The following is an 18815-nucleotide window of genomic DNA, read 5'->3' as shown; positions in this document are numbered from 1 at the left end:
GGAGGGAGCCCCTCGCTGTGCCGATAAATGGGGCGAGGCGGGGGTGAAGGGAGGCAGAGGAAGCCCAGTATTGGCGAGAAGCGACTGAGCGCGCTGCAATGGCAGGAGCAGGTCTCGGCGGGATCCCGCTGAGGAGGAGGAGGAGGAAGAGCGGCGGCGGCGCTCCGCGGGGCGGGATGCGGTCAGCGCGGGTCGGTGGCTGCGCAGCCTCCGCAGGTGCGGCCGCGGCTCGGGGCAGCCTCGCCGACCCCTTCCCGTCACCGGGCCGGGCACGGGGGGCGCGGCGGGGTCCGGCCGGACCGGGGGGCCGCCGGGCATGGCCCCGCTCCCCGCCGCCCACTCCCGCCTCCCCCGTCCTTCCCCCAACTTGAACTTCACGTAGTTACCGGAGTTACGGCCGCGGCGCCGTCTGCTGCGAGGAGAAGCGAGCCGGGCAGGACAGCGCCGGGCGGCCCTTGGCCGGGCCCGGGGCTGCCGCTTCCATTCCCCCCCCCCCCTCGTCCCCGCCCCGGGGTGCGAAGTATTGCAACCCCCGCCCTGGGCCGAGGAGTGGGGCTCAGCCTCGGGACCGGTCAGTGCCGGGGCCCCGTTCCGGGCACGCCGCCCCCGGGAGGAAGCGGGTCCTGGACGCGCCGAGTTGCCAAAGCGGCCGGAGGGCAGCGGGGGCTGGCGGCGAGCGGGGCGGGAAGGGCTGCTCGCCTGCCCGGCAGAGTTTCAGTCACTTGGTAGTTTCTCTGGGCGTCGCGGAGTTGGGGGGACGGGGACGGGGGGGGTGGGAAAGGAAGGTAGTGGTGTTATTTGGGATGTGTTTGATTGCTTGGGTGTTTGGGAGGGGGGGACCTGGGCGGGTGGCTCAGCTTTGAAAATGTCCCCGGCTTCCTTGCTCCTCCCCTGGAGAACTGCCCGGTTTGCACTGGGAGGGAGGAAAACGGGGGCGAGGGGTGAAGAGGGGAGAGGCCAAAAAAAAAAAAAATCTCCTCTAGCCCTCCCAAGTTGCAGCCCCTCTGAGCGAGCCCGTCCGTGTCCCGGGCAGGGGGGCGGCTCGGCTCGGCTCGGCTCGGCGGGTAGAGGGGAGCCCGTCCCCCGGCTGCGCCCCCCGCCACCCTTGCGCACACGGCCGGGATGCGCCCTCTGGGCCTCTAAAGCTCTGTGTTTATTGTGTCGTCCCGTGTGTCCCCCCCACCCCGCTCTCCTCCCCACCCCTCTGCCCAGGTTGGAGGAGGGTTTAAAAGGCAGGTGTGCCGGAGGCCGCTCGCCATGTCCAGATCCGGGGACAGGACCTCCACCTTCGACCCCAGCCACAGCGACAACCTGCTGCAGGGTCTCAACCTGCTGTGGAGGAAGCAGCTCTTCTGCGACGTGACCCTGACGGCCCAGGGCCAGCAGTTCCACTGCCACAAGGCCGTGCTGGCCTCCTGCTCCCAGTACTTCCGATCCCTGTTCTCCAGCGGCGGCGGGAGCGGCGGGCACCCTCACGCCCTGGGGCTGGGGCCCGGCGCCCAGGACGGGCTGGGAGGTCCGCCGAAGGAGCCGCCGCCGCCGCAGACGCAGGAGGAGCCCGGCACCCCATCCTCCTCCCCGGAGGACAAGCTGCTGGCCAGCCCGCGGGCCATCAACAACCTGGTGCTGCAGGGCTGCTCGTCCATCGGGCTGCGGCTGGTGCTGGAGTACCTGTACACGGCCAACGTGACCCTCTCGCTGGACACGGTGGAGGAGGTGCTGTCGGTCAGCAAGATCCTGCACATCCCGCAGGTCACCAAGCTCTGCGTGCAGTTCCTCAACGACCAGATCTCGGTGCAGAACTACAAGCAGGTGTGCAAGATCGCCGCCCTGCACGGCCTGGAGGAGACCAAGAAGCTGGCCAACAAGTACCTGGTGGAGGACGTTCTGCTGCTCAACTTCGAGGAGATGCGCGCCCTCCTCGACTCGCTTCCCCCCCCCGTCGAGTCGGAGCTGGCTCTCTTCCAGATGTCCGTGCTCTGGCTGGAGCACGACCGGGAGACCCGCATGCAGTACGCCCCGGACCTGATGAAGCGCCTCCGCTTCGCTCTCATCCCGGCGCCGGAGCTGGTGGAGCGGGTCCAGTCGGTGGATTTCATGCGCACCGACCCCGTCTGCCAGAAGCTACTGCTGGACGCCATGAACTACCACCTGATGCCCTTCAGGCAGCACTGCCGGCAGAGCCTGGCCAGCAGGTGAGCGGCGGCGGGGAGAGGGCTGCGGGAGCGGGGAGTCCCGGCGGGCACCGACCCCACGGGGCCGGGGGCGGCGCGGCGGCCGGAGCGGCTGGAGGGGGGCGCGGCGGGGCCGGGCCGCCCACCCCCTACACCACCAAACTTTTCGTCCCCTCCCCTCGGCCCTCTGACCGCCCGCGCGTTGGGAATCTGGGTTTGGGGAGGGTGTTTTTAACCTTAATTAATTTTTTTCCCCCTCCCACAATGTTATTCCTTAACAAGGAGTTATGTCTTTAAACTGTTATAGCTGAGTCCTAAATCTGTTATTTTCATTGATAACTGCATCATCTATGCACACTCGGATACTGCTGGTGGTGGGGTGATGTCCCTGTCTGTGTGTGAAAACTTGTGACTTCATAGTCCGTACATCTATGACATGTCGGTTATTTTCATTTAATAAGGTAATGAATCATGATGTCAAAGATTGAAGATACGAGATTGGTGTTAGGAAGTGAACACACAAAACATAGTTTAAGAAGGAGCAAACATATCCAAAATTTATTTATCTTCTTTTAAAGCATGTTTGTACTTCATTCACAGGTGGAAAGATACCATCTTCTAGTGTTGGTATAATACAGTGATGTGGTAGCACAAAAATCACACCACACTTTGTATTATTCAGCTTGTTATGAGCCTTTTTAGCTAATAGGTGAATATTACCAATGATTTGACAGCAGCAAGAAAGAAGCTAGTATGTGAAGAAATATTCTAGATAATACATTCTATTAGCATTAATGCAGAGGATTCTTTATACTTTATGTACTGGGCACTCATGGTTTAACTTTAGAGATTGTGTACCCTCTATTATTTCTGGCTAGCTCACTATGTTAGTGCTTTGTCATGCTTATCACCTTGTTGTCTAACTGATTCTCGCTCAAATACATCAACTATCAAAGACTCAAAACACCAAATACAACTATTTTGCAGTGTTTCTGAGATGCCACTGTTGTAAGTTGGTATATACTCTTTGCATTTCAACACTCAAAAGGGATGAGTTTCAAAAACGCAAACCCCACAGACTCCTCAGGCAAGATTCTGCACACCAAACGGGGGCAAGCTGATGCTCGTGTCCTGGCGGATTGCTGAGATACCAGCTGGCTTGGTTCAGTGAAGATACCTTTCCAGCTTCAGTGGTCCATGTCATTTGAAGGATATGTAGTGGTGTTCTGACCACTGAATGCTTACAAGTGTCATGGATGCTGCAAGAATCTGATACTGCTGGTGCTGGGAACAGGCTTTCCTTGTAAGTGGAAGCGTACACAAAGGGATTGCACTTTAGGTAGTCCTAGATGAGAGTCTAAGTTGCACTTAATGACTTACAAGAGACTCCAAATACCACAAATGCTTCTTTTTTTTTTTTTTATTTGTAATAGGACTGCATGTCTTTGCAGGCAGTGGTATTTCAGAGACCCTTAACTACAGTGGGTGAAAACATGCTGTCACTTTCCCAACTTGAATGTGTCTCTAATAACAGCCTTGTAACTAGCTTCTCTTAAATGGGTTCTTTAGTGGCAGTGAAATGAGAACAAAACCATTCAGATATATTTATAAGCAGACATTAGAATTTACTCCAAATGTGAAAGTGTTGGAGATGTTGAAATGCCCAGTAATGCAGAATAAAATTGTTATATTTTCCTTTTTTGGTCTTGGACGATATTCCTGGAAATTCATAAAGGTCACAAAGGCCCATCTTTGAATCTTAATCACTTTAAGATTTTGCCAGGCTACCTAAGTACAAATTCCTTCTTAAACATGAAGGGGGGGAAAAAAGAAACAATCAAGACTACAGAGATTTCCAGATTTGTCCTCATAGTTTCTCTAAAGTAGCAATTTTAACAGGCTGACATTCATTCAGTAAAATTCTGTTTTGGGGAAGAAAATCTGCAAAGAGTTCCTTAAGTTACTAATTTGCAGTAGGAAAACTTAAAAGTAACTAACAGTGAAGTACACGTGCAAATACATAAAAATTATTACACAGAAAAAGACTTCAAAACTCTGATTACTTTTTTCTGTGAGTAATGGTGACTTTGGTAATTTGGAATTTAATAAAAGGTCATTCGCTAGAGATTCACATGTCTTTAGAAAGAGATTAACTGTTCTTCTTGTGCAGTGTAATATCTCCTGCACAGCACAGTAAGGTTTGGTGAGAAATGCAAGCAGCCCAGTGCCATATCCACCTGCTTTCTGCATGTTCAAGAAATGAGAATTGCACTCAGTGTTAGAATTTGGCAATAACTTTTCTGTATTTTTAAAAATAACTTTTTTTTTTTTTTTAGTAACAAGCTACTTTAAAAAAAGGACCTGTGTTACGTATCCATATGCACGCTTTGGAGTACATTAGCATCAACGCTCCTATTTCTTAATGGAAATTAATGTAACGGGAAGCTCAAAAGATGCTGATTCTCCTCTGAAATGTTAATAAAGTTAATCCTGTGGTCAGGGCTGGAGAAAGATTTGGGCTCACAAGACTCGGTCTGTGCTCTATTGGCAAAGTATTTATAATGTTTGTGCCACAAATGCAGATCCTGTAGTGCAAGTGATGCTGGGGCTAGGAAGTACCTGAGTTATCTTCTGTGCTGCAGTGAAAAACACTATTTACCTGTGGAGAGAGTGTAGGGTTTTTTCATGAAATTTCCTAAGAGAAGGTAATGATTCCATGTCCTGATGTATTTTTGTAAAATTAATTTACAAGGTACAACAGTTAAATGATCGGAATTTTAAAAGTTGAGAAATTCTATTCCTGACTTGTGAGCCTTGATGTGCACTCTGAGGTTTAGGACTTCCCCACAGGGGATGGGTGTTCTGGCTTTGATTTGATATTTAATCAGGTGTTCAACTCTAAGCAAAGTTAGTAATAGTGTTGGCTCAGTGATCCTCGCCAGGGCCTCAGCATACAAGCTGCTGTTAAACACAGTCTGTTTTGATGTCACTAGGAAAAATCATACTTGATTTCAACTTGAAGTGGGGTGAGTGACCCTGAACATTAGGCTTAAATTATGTTTGTCTGTCCCTGAAAGACACGTAGCTCTGTGCTGTATTGTCTTCTGTAGTTCTGGGAAGAAAATGCATTTAGATAGAGGAAAATTCATATTCCAGACATTCAGTTGACTCTCGAATCTTCACCAGAGTACTGAGTTGATTAAAATGTCTCTATTCTTTATTTTGTAATATAATGTATTTTATATAATACGTGGTATGTATTTTCAATTTTTTAAAAGTTTGAGGATAGAGCATCACCACCTGCAGCTCCTTTCACCAGCAAAGGGTGTTTGGGCTGGTCCACCCCTCCCAGGATCTGCTGGTGGAACAACAAATACAGCTTCATACCTGAAGGCAGAGGGGACTGAGAGAAGTAAAACTGGGAGAGAGGAGGAAATGCAGAAAAAGAAAGGAGCTGAGACACCCCAGGGGAGAAATGGGATATAAGTAGCAGGAACAGCAAAGTACAAAGGAGGGAAGAGGTGAGAGTAGGACAGTTTTGAAGGGAGAAAAATGTAAGAATAGGATACCAGACAGGAAAGGAAAATAACAAAACAAAAAAGACCCTGGTGGATAAAAAGAAGATAGGGGATGAAACAAAAGGGGTAACACTAATTATTGGCAGAAACAGCATCTGTTGTCAATAACAGTGGAGTATTGCAGTTTCTGGAAAAGCTTTTTCAGGTTTGGGGGAGGAAAAATGGATGGGGATCAACAAACTGACATAAGATAGGAATAGTCCTAGGTAGAAAATACAGAATTAAAGAGCACAAGAGGAAAGAAGGAAATAAGGAGACAAAGAGATAAGAAGGCTAAACCTTCCCGTGCTGTTTTATGGGTTCAGCAAAGTCCCAGCATGTACAGACCCAGCTGTTTTTTTATAGTTTTGTTCCCTGGACTATTAGACCGCAGGGATATTAGAAGTACAAATTCTGGTCCTGCTAAACCTAATTATAGAGGTGGTTTGGTTTGCTGTTTGTTTTTTTTTTTTTTATTTCATTTCTGTGGGGAGAGGGTGCCATCTAGATTGTTTGGTGGTAGGCAATATTAGTAAAAGTGATAGCAAATTAAACAGTGACAGGTGATGAAGATGATATGAACTGTTTTCATTCAGTGGGAAGATGATATTCGTTGATGAAGAAGGAAAATGTAAGGTGCTGAACAGCATGAGACAGTGGCATTTATGTGGAAGACATATGCCTGGTCTGATTTACTTTCTACAGAGGAGATTAAAAATTTGAAGAAACCAGTTACATCCCTTGGCAATTAAATAATTTCATTCTTGCATACACTATTTGTCTCCAAATCTCACAGACTGTAGTTTAATTTGACTTCTTTTTCTACTGAGATTTTTGTAGAATCTCAGCAGGACATGTTTGGTGGTTGTAAAAATGTGTGTGTTTTTTCATTGAAATGTACTCTTGTGTTCTGGTTACAGTCACCTACCTGTCCCTTTGTGATCATAACAGCAATATTTGGATTTTTAACTAATATTCTTGTTCATGATTAATTGAAAGTGAGAAATACTACAGTTCCTGAAAATGTATGTGAATTACTAAGTTTTGCATTACAGTATGGATGAAGTGGATGTGAGGCTCTGGCTTATTTTAGTGAGCTTTGGATCAGTTTTTATGTGCTTGAATTAATATCAGGAAATTGTATATGTGCCAGGACTCTCTCAGCTGTGCTGCAGAAGGGCGACTGACACATTAGAGGCTGTGGGGTAGTGAACCACATATCTGTAGTCAGTTTAATTCTAGTTAGTCTCACCTACTTTCCTTACTTGCCTCACATGCATTCATTTGCCGTTGGAGACAAGCTCATGCTGAAGTGTAAGTGGAGAGATGTGGAGTTTCCTAAAGGGTGGGAGGCCTGGCGCTCCCATTATGGGCAGAGGAAACACCACTGTCCTAAAAGGACTGCTGTGGGTCAGGAAAATCCTTGGGGAGACTTCTTAAAGACACATGTCCTGGCTGCTAAAATATTTGAGAGCTGCAGAGGAAGGGGTAATAGCCTTTCCCCCCCCCCCCCCCCCCCCCCCCTCGGTTATAGTGTTTGTTTGGAGAGACATAATTTATGAAGAACATTTAATGGCCTTTTAAATGGACAGCCATCTTTCCAACAGCTGCAGGTGAAGAAAGGTTGCCAGGCACGTTGTGCAGGTACTTGCCCTGCCAGCCAGTTTCCCAGACAGAGAGACTACTTGGAACAGTGTCCTTTGTGAACTGGAATAGTGTCCTGATTTGTTCTTAGATGTCATCTTCCCTAGCTCCCAGCTACTGAACTTTATCTGTCCCGTCTCTGGAATCCTCTGTTATCCTGACTCCTGAGTGCCCCTCCCACCAGGCTCCTGACCTCACACACACCAATCTCCAGGCTCCAGAACTGTGCTCCTCCCTTTGTCACCCTGCCTTTCTAGCACTTGAAGCAGCTTCAAATACCTGCATCTGCATCTCCAGACTCTTTTTCTGAGGGGAAATCTTTCACTGGATTTCAGACCAGCTTGTTCTAGAGGGAAAATTAAACAAAGTTTAAAAACGTCTGAGTAATCTTACTAAGCCACTCAAACTGATGACAAAGTGCCTTTGAAAATGGGAACTTCCTCAAATGCTGGAGCAAAAATGCCCCTTTCCACCACCTGTGACAGTCTGTAGAGCAGCTTTACAAGTCATGCAGGTCCCTAAAAGCAGAGCTGTCCCCCATGAGCTCCTGTGCAGTTCTTGCCCATCTTTTGGCAACACAATCTATTTCTGTCCTGTTGGGAATACATAGGTCACGAGTGGTGCAGAGCCTTTTAGACAAGGAAATCCCATTTCAGACTATATCCTTCTGGAATGATTTATGCTTAGGGTGTACCTTTGACTAATGGGGTGCTGTAGGGTCATGGTGAGCATCAGACATATCTGTCTTGGCTACTGGTCTGAGACTTTTCTGTTCACTCTTTCCCTGATGTACATCCCCTTCATGTGGAGAGAAAAGACAGAACTGAGAGGGTCTTAGAGGGATGTTGTGGCCTGGGGCCACCATAGTTTTTTCTTTATAGCAGTAGAATATGGAGGTTCTGAGTCTGTAACTGCTGAGCAGTAAATGGAACAGAGTTGTGATGGTGTAATTGTTTGGATTTGTACTTGAAGAGAAAGCACAGGGAGCCTTGGGGGCAGGGGGAGTGAGGAGAGCTAACGTAGAACACAAAATCAACAGAAAATAGTTTGCCAGGAAAACACTTTTGTTCTGTTAAACTTGTGTTATGAAAAAATCCATATAATCTGTAAAAACACTGTTTCATCTTTTCAAACAATTCCTGCATTTTAAAAATCCAAGATGCTTTCTAAATCAGAGCAAGGTTTGTTATTATCCTGTGCTCAGCACTGCCTGAAAAGACTGAGCAGGGAATAGGAATCCTATAAGAGGGGTTTGAGCTGAACTCCCCTGCACTGCAAACATCTCTTAATGTTGGTTTTGTTGAAACAGATTGTCTGGTATTACACATTTATCAAAGGACCATCTAAAGAAATTGAAGACTCTGGAAAGTTGAAAAGTATTAGTAGATACTTCCTGGCATAATTTTTCATATTTGCTGCCTCCCTGAAATTTTTTTTAAAGACCGTCATGCCTAGTACTTAGTAGTCAACACTTGCTGTATTCTTGGAAAGCAGACAATAAACTGAGCAAATATTGTCAGCTGCCAAGTTCAATGGAAGCAGACGGTTTGCAGTGAAGCTGGAAGTAAATAGAAGTTGGTGCCACAGTTGGTTCTTCCTGCCATTCCCCAACTGATGCCTTCTTTCAGTAAAAACAAACAAACAAACAAAAAAAAAAAACAGTGGAAAAGGTAACTAGTCATACCTTGAGTGAGCTGGCAGCAAGGTGTGTTTTTTTTCCTTTGGCTTCCTAAAAAAAAGGAATCTCAGCTGGGGAGAGCACAGAACACAGCCTCTGATGGAGAGACCTTCTGTTGACATGGACATCAGACACAGAATCAAGCAAAAAAGGACTTTTGTGACTTTCTACAGTCTGAAAATCAATAAATAAGAGTTGGTTGGAATTTCCTAGAGGAAAAGAATTAAAAAGATGATGATTTTGAAGCATTCTATAAAGCATTTCCATTTTACAACATCTGTCAGACCAAAACAGAGCCAGCCAACAAACCAAACCCAAAAAAAGACCAAACAAAATGAGGTGAGGAAGGGAAAGCAATTTGCAAAAGCACTTAGCTTTGAAATTATTTTTTTTTTGTATTCAGGATAAAGGGAATTACTTAAAGGTTTTTTAGAACATACATCAGTGAGGAAGATTTGTTGTTTGAGTGTTTTGCCAAGAAGATTCATGACATGGGAGATTTTGTGCCTCGTTCACCAGTTTGCTTTGCTAGTAACACTCCTTTGAATTCACCTCCCTTACAAAGCTCCAGGTACTCAGTGGTTAGCAAAGATATCTTTAGCATTGAGATCTGGTATTGCAAGGAGTCAAAGTCGAGAAGGATGCTCACTCCTCTCCTCACTCCCAAAGGACCACTGGATAAGTGTCACTCTTCCAGGACAGCTGTCAATGCTAAGCTACCTCTTACATCAGAGGTTTTACCCCAAAGAGGAAGGACGTTGACTTTAAAAAAATCTTCCAGCCAAAAGTTGGGATCTAACTTTTAAATATTAATTGGAGATCAACAGTAGTGGGATTGGTTTCATAAAGAGAAATGGGCTTTTCAGAGCTTCAAGCAGATTCTAATTTAATAGAGGGGATAGAAAATTGCTGACAACTTTAGAAATAAAGGAACCTTTAACTTGTACGTTTGTACCAGTAAAGTGTGGCCTGCCAGATAAAATATTCACTTACCCTTAGACTTCTGGTTTTAGAAGGAAAAGGAATGATTATTGTTAATGCAAACATGAACTAATTCTTTTTTATGCTTTTTTTTAACTATTGGACAAAATTTTTAAAAAAATCTACTAGATTCAGAAAGGAAAACCAACAATCAATGTCTTCAGCAAATCATTCTCAGCTTAGTATTTGTCTTCCTAAACTTCATTCTGTCAGTGGTCAGCAACATGTATTAAGCAATTATCTTCAGTGAACATTACTGTGAGCTCTGCTGCAATGAAAACTGTACTTGGGGCCTTCTGCCAAGCATGCCTATGTGGAGAATGAAAAGGTGAAAACCAAAATCTTCATGATAACTCTGATTTCCAGGTTTTTTAGTATTTCTACAAAGTTGTTTTTGCATTGTTTCTAGTGTGCCTGGGGCAGTAGGTGCAAATTAGAAGAGGCAAAAAAAAAATCCATTCATAAAGCCGCTTCCATACATTCAGCAAATTTCTGAGCATTCTTTGAACTAAAGAACTAAACAATTTATTGGCCAAAATTTGCAAGAGAATTTATTGTGCTTTACATTTTGACAAAATCAGGATATTCTTAATGTCTGTACTTTATCCATAAGGAGAAAGACATTATACAGGACTTAGTCTGTTGACTGTGGGAACTCAGGTCCTTCCCCTAGCAGTGCTGTAGGGCTAGGAAGATATTTTCGATGCCTATTCACCTATAGGTTATGGTGTTTGTTGATTCATTTTATGTGATAACAAAACCTCATAAAATTCCTTTGTCCAAAATAAATTTTACATTGTACCTTATGGCTTTCATCGAGTTCATAGTTAAAGTCCCGGATAATTAGATTTCCTCTCTATTAAACATGTGTTACTAATCATGGCTATCTTTGCAGTCAACTATGGAAGCCAAAATCCATTGAAATAAGCAGTTTTCATATGACACTTTTGTTGCACTGAAATGCCCATCCAGGAGCTGGGAAGGTAATTGTTGAAGATCACATCCCATGCTCTTGATGGCAAAATATTTTTTTCAGTCACGGGCAAATGGTTGCTTGCAACATTTGTTCAGTTTTGCAGACTGCAACTAGATTGTCAACTACCTTTTTGTTGAACACAGCAACCCTTCAAATGCATTTTGAGAAGAAAAGGGTTGCTCAAGACCATCCTGGGTTTTGAATATGAAATTAAGTTTTTGGTGCTAACGAACAAAAGGTCTGCAACTGAAATTTTGAATGGGATAGTGTGTATCTCTTTTTCTATTACCTTGAGATTGGTGTCTAAATCCCTCTGAAATAATTTGTTTCTGCTTCAGGTTAATACAAGTCCCTTTTCTGAGATTCTTGATAATTATTTTGACAGTATCACTGTCAGTGTCCTGTTCCTCAAATCCTTCGATGTAATGAGACATGAGAGTGTGAGTAAAACTCGCCATGCACACACCTGCCCTTGCTGGTCTGTGCTGGTCTTATGGCTGGTTTTGTTTCTGCCTGAATTCCATGGGCAGACACCCAGAGTTCAGCTGGACTCTGTTGTGTTTGAGGTCAATGCTGAAGCAGGAGCAAGGATGCCATCATATCTGTCAAGTCCCTGCTCTGAAGAGCTACCTGGCTCTGTCCATACTCAAAGCCATGGTGATAGCCTATATGAAAAGGTAATTAATGATCCAGACTTCTGGGTTTACTATAGCCCTGAGTTAAGAGAAGAATATAGTTGAATACTCTCCATTTCCATTCATGACCATGATCACTTGTATTTCTTAAGATTTATTTGTCTTCCTGGTATGTAACACTACACGGGATGCATTAAGAATCACAGGATTGCCACTTCATGGTTGTACTCTTTCCTTTTCATTCCCTAATGCAGAGAGCAGAGCCTTACTGCATTGTTTAAAAACTGGAAGAGACTGGAGCAAACCTGTTGTTGAGGCTTGTTCTCTTGCCAGCTTTTGAAGAATGAACTTCTACTAATTGCCCAGATAAGGAAAACCCACCAGTGCAAGATTGATGAATATGTCAATAAAGAAAAACAATGTACAAGAAGAGTATTTCCCATTCATGTGTTTTCTATTAACGTGAGGCTATCAAGGTTGCAAAACAGTAGGAGTGGTTGTCAGGAGTGTTGAGGTCTCTTACAGCCTTTTCTACTGAATTCTTGTCAATCTATAAACTCTGTTGGGCTCAGCCTCTTGCCATGAATATTCCTGGTTAGTTTAGACCATGGACTGGTGATCTGAGTTTTAGAGCTGATGGACATCTGCTGCTACTTTTGAAGTGAATAGGATTTAGTTATGTTGATGGGTGTCTCTGAAAATGAGGCCACCTCTGTGAGTACTCAAATACCTGGGTTTGTGTGCCTGAGGGAAACTACACAAGTTTGAAAATGTTGACTTTGAAATATATTTTGGGTTCCAGCCTTGTAAGTAGACAAAATAAATTTCACACCACATGAGGTACCCAGGAACTTAATTAAGGTGAATTAAGTGTTTTAAAACTTTAGCCTGAACAGAAACTGCAGTGTGTGTGCAGAATAATAACATGTGCATGTTCATCAGTGAGAACTTGAGTTCTGGAGTCTAAGCCTAAGTAATGCTTTCAAGATAACATGTGGATAAATTTATCTCAACTATTTTGCCATGACATCAGCCTGCCTGTCTAGGGTTTAGTCTTCCCTGACCAGGACCCACTACTGTTAACGGAAATCAAGGTGGTCATAAAATCCTTGCTGGGGACACTGTGAACCACAGCATGTAACTGAATAGTATATTAGAGTGTAAAATAAGGACTGTGAAAAAAAAAAGAAAAAAGTGTGCCAGATATAATGAAGAACATTTCATGTTGTAATCACGAGTTATCCAAATAGCAAGCATGTAATAATACAAGAAAGGGAGAAGCTTTATCTTGCTCAGTGTATTACATGTATTTTTAGTCCTGTCTTCATCAATGTTACATTTTTATTCATATTTGGAATGGTCTTCTGCATATAAGCAGTGGTCATTTACGCATTTTTCATATTTTAGAATGCATTGTAAGATTCTAACACATATGAAACGTAAATATGACATAATAAAGAAAATCTTTTTACAAAACCTAAATTGCAGCATTTCACAATAAAACTTAAAAACCAGATTTGGCTCCAAGGAAACATATCAATTTAAAACCTGCATGTCTTTAGCCACTGTATTATTTGGTTCATTGGAAGAGCTGTCAATGCATATGAATTAGATATTTTGAGTATAACTACTCATCTCTTCCATGTGAAATTTCCCTGTGCTTTTGGTAGAGACTTTGCTGACTGTTAAGTTCTTACTAAACTTTTAGTAAAAGTCTCTGTTTTTGCTACCTCCCATTTTAAACATATTTTAAAAATTAATATTTTTTAAGCATAGCAATATAGCAGCACTTCTCTTTCTCCAGAAACAGAAGCTTCTCAGGCTGTTTAGCTGAAAAAGTAATGTTAAGCATAGTTGCAACTGCCAAAGTCTGGAAACTCAGAGTTATATCTGACATTTCATTCTTCACCTTAACTATTGAGCCTTGGCCATTCATTGGATTTTCACAGTGCTTTGGAGTTAGAAGGGAGTTTTACAGATGAAAGATGAAAATCAAAATAAACTCCTTTATCAAGTAAATCTTGCAAGGGCATTCTGAATTTTACAATGCACGGGGAGTTGATTGTGATATAACATACAACACAGGAGGGCTGGAATAAACAATTTATTCTCTATGGTTAAGGATGGCCATGCATAACTGACTTATGGCTCTGGTTTGCTCTGCCACTTGTTACGTGTGCAGTCATCCCTAACTCATACCAAAACCAGTTTATCATACTTCCATGTTGCATAGTTTTTATCAAATGTTCTCTCATTAAAAACTTTACTGGGGAGACTGAACGTTAAAAGATGCTGGCAGAGCTTAGTCTTACTACGGAATCTGTGCTGACAATGATCATGAGATGGTTCCTGATATCCTACACAGCCACAGTCTGCTGGGCAGGTAGCAGTCCTCATTTGGCAGCACATAGCAGGTGCAGTGCAGGCACCAAAGGCTGGCTTGTCAGAAAGACTGAGGGACTGCAGGGAATCTCCCCAAGTCAGGAGAGAATCAAGGAGTAGGACAGCATGGGACAGTGTCTGTGCCCCCATGGTTTAACTCTACTCCCGCACCGAGGGTTTTGTTTTGTCTACTGTCAATTCATTACCTTCTCTGAGCCCTAAATCTGTTTAAAAAACTGATAAGGCCATCTGCCAGATAGTTCCCTGGCCATCTTTGTCATAGATGTATCTGTAGTCTGTAGTTGTCTTTGAGACAGCAATTTGTCAGGTTTTTTTCTGGAGCATTGTGTGAATCAAGCCATCAGCTGTGTGTTCCCTTCCCGAAGGGTGTTCCGTGTGGTTGATGCATGTCTACAGCACAATCTAGTTCATTTTGCTAATTCTTCTCAAGAGAAGATGCAGTCCTGCTACCAATATAAGTTGTTGGGTCATCAACACACATTGTAGTAGCAGCTGGAGTGTGAAACCATGAGTGTGCCTCAGTCGTAAAGCTCCCACTGCTGGAGTGCACTGCTGGGCTGGAGCTCCTGGTTGGTGCTTTGACCCTGCCGTGAGCATCTCTGGTGTAGAATTTGGTTCATGGCATTCTCTGCCTTTCTTGGCCGGGGTGTTTGCTGCAGACTGACACACAGAGGGCTACACAGGTGTTGTCATGCCTGGAAAAATGGTGTTTGACAAAGGTGCTTTCCATCAAATGCATGGTCCTGCTGCACAGTCATTCATATGGATGGATGTTTTCCAGGCTACATCACCTTCCTACCTAACAGGAACATTTTGAGCCTAGACCTTTATTTCAGTGTTATCTCACCCAAGCTAAGTATAACTGGTGAAAGTTCAATTATATGCAAAGTGACTATTAAAGCATCAGGTCTCATCTGGGGGTCTGGGCCTCCCCTCCAGTTTTCACTTACAATTGTGCTAAATCCCTTAATGCTGCAGAGAAATTGTATGTTCATCAGGTGGGGCATTGGAGGCCAGGGTGCAGATAACCACTTTTACTGCAGATGAGACATTGCAGTCCTGTTCTTAAGAACTGCCAGGCAGATTGGGAATCACGGTCACGGTTAATAGCAGCGAATTGCCAGCTCTTGATGGGTGGGTAGTCACTCCTTTCAGTGGTTGCCCCCTGGGGGAGAAGGTAGAAAAACAGAGGGAGGGAATTAGAGTGACTTTGCACAGTTGAGCAGGTTCATGCCGCTGGATCAGTGGCAAGCATTGGCAGGGCTCCACTCTGGGGAGGCTCACAACAACATCACAGTCTCATTTTTACCAATTGGTGTTGCTATAGCCAGTGGTGCACAGGGGGAGAGCAAAGACGAGGGGGGGGGAGCCGGGGGGGAGAATGAAAGCAAGAGTCTGGACTAAATTAAACAAACAAAAGTGCTTGTAAGTAGCATTTAACCCATAACCATTAGCCCAGTGCTGCTAATTGTACTAAACTATATATCTGAAGTTCAGTGTGTGATTAAAGAGTTGGCTCACAAACTCTCTGCATAACCTTAATTTTTTCAAGGTTCTTTGAGTGTAGAATGGCTTATAATAATGATTTTGACTAATACGATTTTTGACATGCAACTTTAATGCTTAACCTTAGTACAACTCCAGAGCATTTCATGTGTATTCAGCTGTAAAGAGTGATGATTTAAAGGGATAATATAAGAAAAAGGTCGTTCTAGAATGAACCTCTAACAAATTGCATAAAGGAAGCTTATTATTCCATGAGTAGAGAGATACGCAGCTTTTCTGATCATTTTTCTGCTTGGTTCAAGAAATTGTTGAGACATGATTGGGAAAAGAAACACAAAAAAATGAAATAGAAAACTGCAAGCAGTGAACATTCTTTTGATGGTTATGATTTTGTTGCCACTAAAAATGCTCCTCAGTAATGTGGTTGTTCATCTTTCCTCTTGTTTTGGGTGAAGAATTCGTTCCAATAAGAAAATGCTGTTATTGGTTGGAGGATTGCCTCCCGGACCTGACCGGCTACCCAGCAATTTGGTTCAGTATTATGATGATGAAAAGAAGACGTGGAAAATACTGACAAGTAAGTGGTTTATTTTTGTACAGTTGTCTTGATGAATTTAAAAACATGGTTAATCAAATTAGACACTTTATTGATTTGTTTCTCTTCAGAGATTTGTTTATGTATCACAAGGGGCTTCACAATGGAGCAATAAATTGAGATTGCAGAAGATGCTAATTTTATAATAGGATAGGCCTAAATTAACATTGGCTTAAAATCATTCCAGTAAGTTTTCTTTTTAAGTAAACTTGTAAGTCTTTCAAGCTGCAACATGAACCCATGCATATTTATGTATATATGAATAAAATCTTGTTTAGGAAAAAGGAAAAGGCAGTTTTTTCAAGACATTTTTCTCAAGAGTCAGATCCCTGGTAAGCCATAGTACTAGAGCACACCTTTGATTCTCTTTTGCATTTTCATTTCCTTCTTCCAGCTTTATCTGTTGTCCACAATCATTAAAGAAAGGTATCCTCTGTACTACCCTGCGTCCATTGCTGACAGAAGCATTGGTGGAATATATCAGCTACAATAAACAGTGCATGGAGGCTGCTATCACAAAATTCTTTCCCAGCTTCTTTTAATAGTGGATTGGTTTTAGAGTAAGTATTTTGCCTCGAGCATCGAGATTTGGAACTTATTGTTATGTTGGTTGTGATTCCCACTCTGACTTGGTCATGGAATCAAATCATAGCTTCTTGAGTGCAGCAGGCTGTGTGTGCATTAGTCCCCTTGTGGCTAAACTGGCTGCATTGGTCAATAAAACTAAATTTTAACTGTCAAAATTGCCCAAAGCAGTATAGATAAAGTAATAAATGAGCAATTTTGATCCATAAATCAAAACCATACTTCTAAAACTGGACAACTGGTAAAACCTGGATTTCCTATTAGACCTGCTTTTTTTTTTTTTCTCCAGTAAAATACATTTTACAGAATTTTGTTCTTCTCCCTTATCCAAAGCCCTATAATGGCATACATCCACATTATTAGTACATGCATAGGTTAGGATGAAAAAGATTTTTAAATTGCTATGATGCAGGACTTTGAAATAATGCCCTTGCAGACTGATTTTTTTCCCATGGAAGATTTAGGAGCCTTTCACAAAGTGGTGCCACATAAAGACTGTTTAGGTATAGATGACCTGGACTAATCGTTGAGTATGTTGTGTAAGAATGACAATTACAAAAGGCTATATGAAGTGTACATTATAAAAGTTTACAGCATATATGCTAGGGAATATATTATGCTTCACATTTTTCAGAATAATGAGTTACGATGCCCACCTGGGTACACTGCTTCTAAGAAAATTCCGAAGATGGTAAGTCAGTGAAAAATCAATGATACTGCCTAAGGCAGAATGGTCCAGGTGTTTTTTTCATTTGCTGTGTCTAATCCAGTGGCTCAACAGGAGAGACAGGAGGAATGGATCTCTTGCTTCAAGATCTGAACTCTCAACTGAATTAAAGTAAAAAGCTTTTTTTCTGAATCCTAACTACCTGTAGCTTGTCATATTTTGTAAGAATGAAATTTACTCAGCTCTTGGTTATTTACAATGTGTTGCAGTCTCCAGGACTGTGGGAAACTACCCAGAGACAGGATACCTTAATGCCCTGGTTTAATGTCCATCTACAGTGTTGGAGTAACACCAGCTGTCCATGGTGGTGTTGAGAGATGCTTCAGAATAATTTTATGTGGAGAATTTAGTCTTTTCTGTGTTACCTTTAGAAATAGGTAAGAAAAGTTCTCTTTCCATTATGGTGGTACAGGTAGCATCCTATGGTGCAGTTAAAAACAAGGCATCTTACAGTTACAGTCCTGGCCAGCTTGGGTTCAAGCGCTTGCTGCTCAGCCCTGGAAAGTCCTGAAGATCCCAGAATCTGTCTCAGTGCTGGCTGAGAAAACAGCTGTCAAATACACAGCCCTCTCTTGACATGAGTAATCCTGTTCTTGCAAATCCTGCCAGAAAAGGATGCCCTCTTGGCCTGGGCTAAAGTTTGAAGAGCACAGAGGAGAGCACCTGTCTTTTCACACTGAAACAGACAAAATGTTAACAAGCTTTATTTTTTAGAAAATATTTTACTACTCACAAAATGGTAGCAATAATTATTTAAAAAAAAAAAACAAAAAAAAAACCAGTTAAAATAAGAGTTTCAAGTATCTCCTTTTTTTTCTAATTTAAGAGCGAATGGGAGATAAATCCAAGTAGATCTGTCCTTTCTGTGAAACATTGAAGAACTACAGCATAGGAGTGCAGGGACTTGAAGAACTGTGACTGAAAAGTCTTAAGGAAGACAACAAACTGTACAATCTTAAAATATAGTGGTAGTTCAGTGCAGTCGTGGTATGGTATCAATGTACTAAGATATTGGGGGGAGGGGTTGAATTTAAGGACATAGTTCTGTCTTTATTTATCATGTACTTTTTTTGCAATTTAGGCAGGAGTTTTCTTTCTTTACCCTTTTACTGCTCTCTCAATCCACTGTTGTCTTTTCAGAGAGACTCAATCAGCAGCAAAGGCAGAAGATTTTTCTTCTGTTTGGTTTTTCTTTTACACTTATTTAGATAGTGCTTTCAGTCCTGACATTGCAGTTCATTCTCAACTTGTCAGTGCAAATGAGGAGTTTGCTCCTTAGTGAATAGGGACAGAGCAAAAGCTATGTCCTGCTCATGAGGTTCTGTGATGGGAAGAATTTTAATTCCTGTAGTCT

General features: G+C 43.0%; 1 protein-coding gene across 1 annotated transcript in view; it reads left to right on the top strand.

Annotated features, from left to right (window-relative positions):
* Positions 1–1257: 1257 nt before the first annotated feature.
* Positions 1258–18815, top strand: part of KLHL14 (kelch like family member 14) — a 56396-nt gene continuing 38838 nt past the window's right edge. The window contains exons 1-2 of the mRNA XM_062501446.1: positions 1258–2195; positions 16010–16131. Coding sequence (XP_062357430.1) covers positions 1258–2195; positions 16010–16131 — 1060 coding nt within the window. The remainder of the gene's footprint in view (positions 2196–16009; positions 16132–18815) is intronic.

The sequence above is a fragment of the Cinclus cinclus genome, chromosome 1 (genome assembly GCF_963662255.1).
Source record: "Cinclus cinclus chromosome 1, bCinCin1.1, whole genome shotgun sequence".
NCBI lineage: Eukaryota > Metazoa > Chordata > Aves > Passeriformes > Cinclidae > Cinclus > Cinclus cinclus.
Note: the sequence above shows the minus strand (reverse complement) of the source record. Positions and strands in the feature narration are given on the sequence as shown.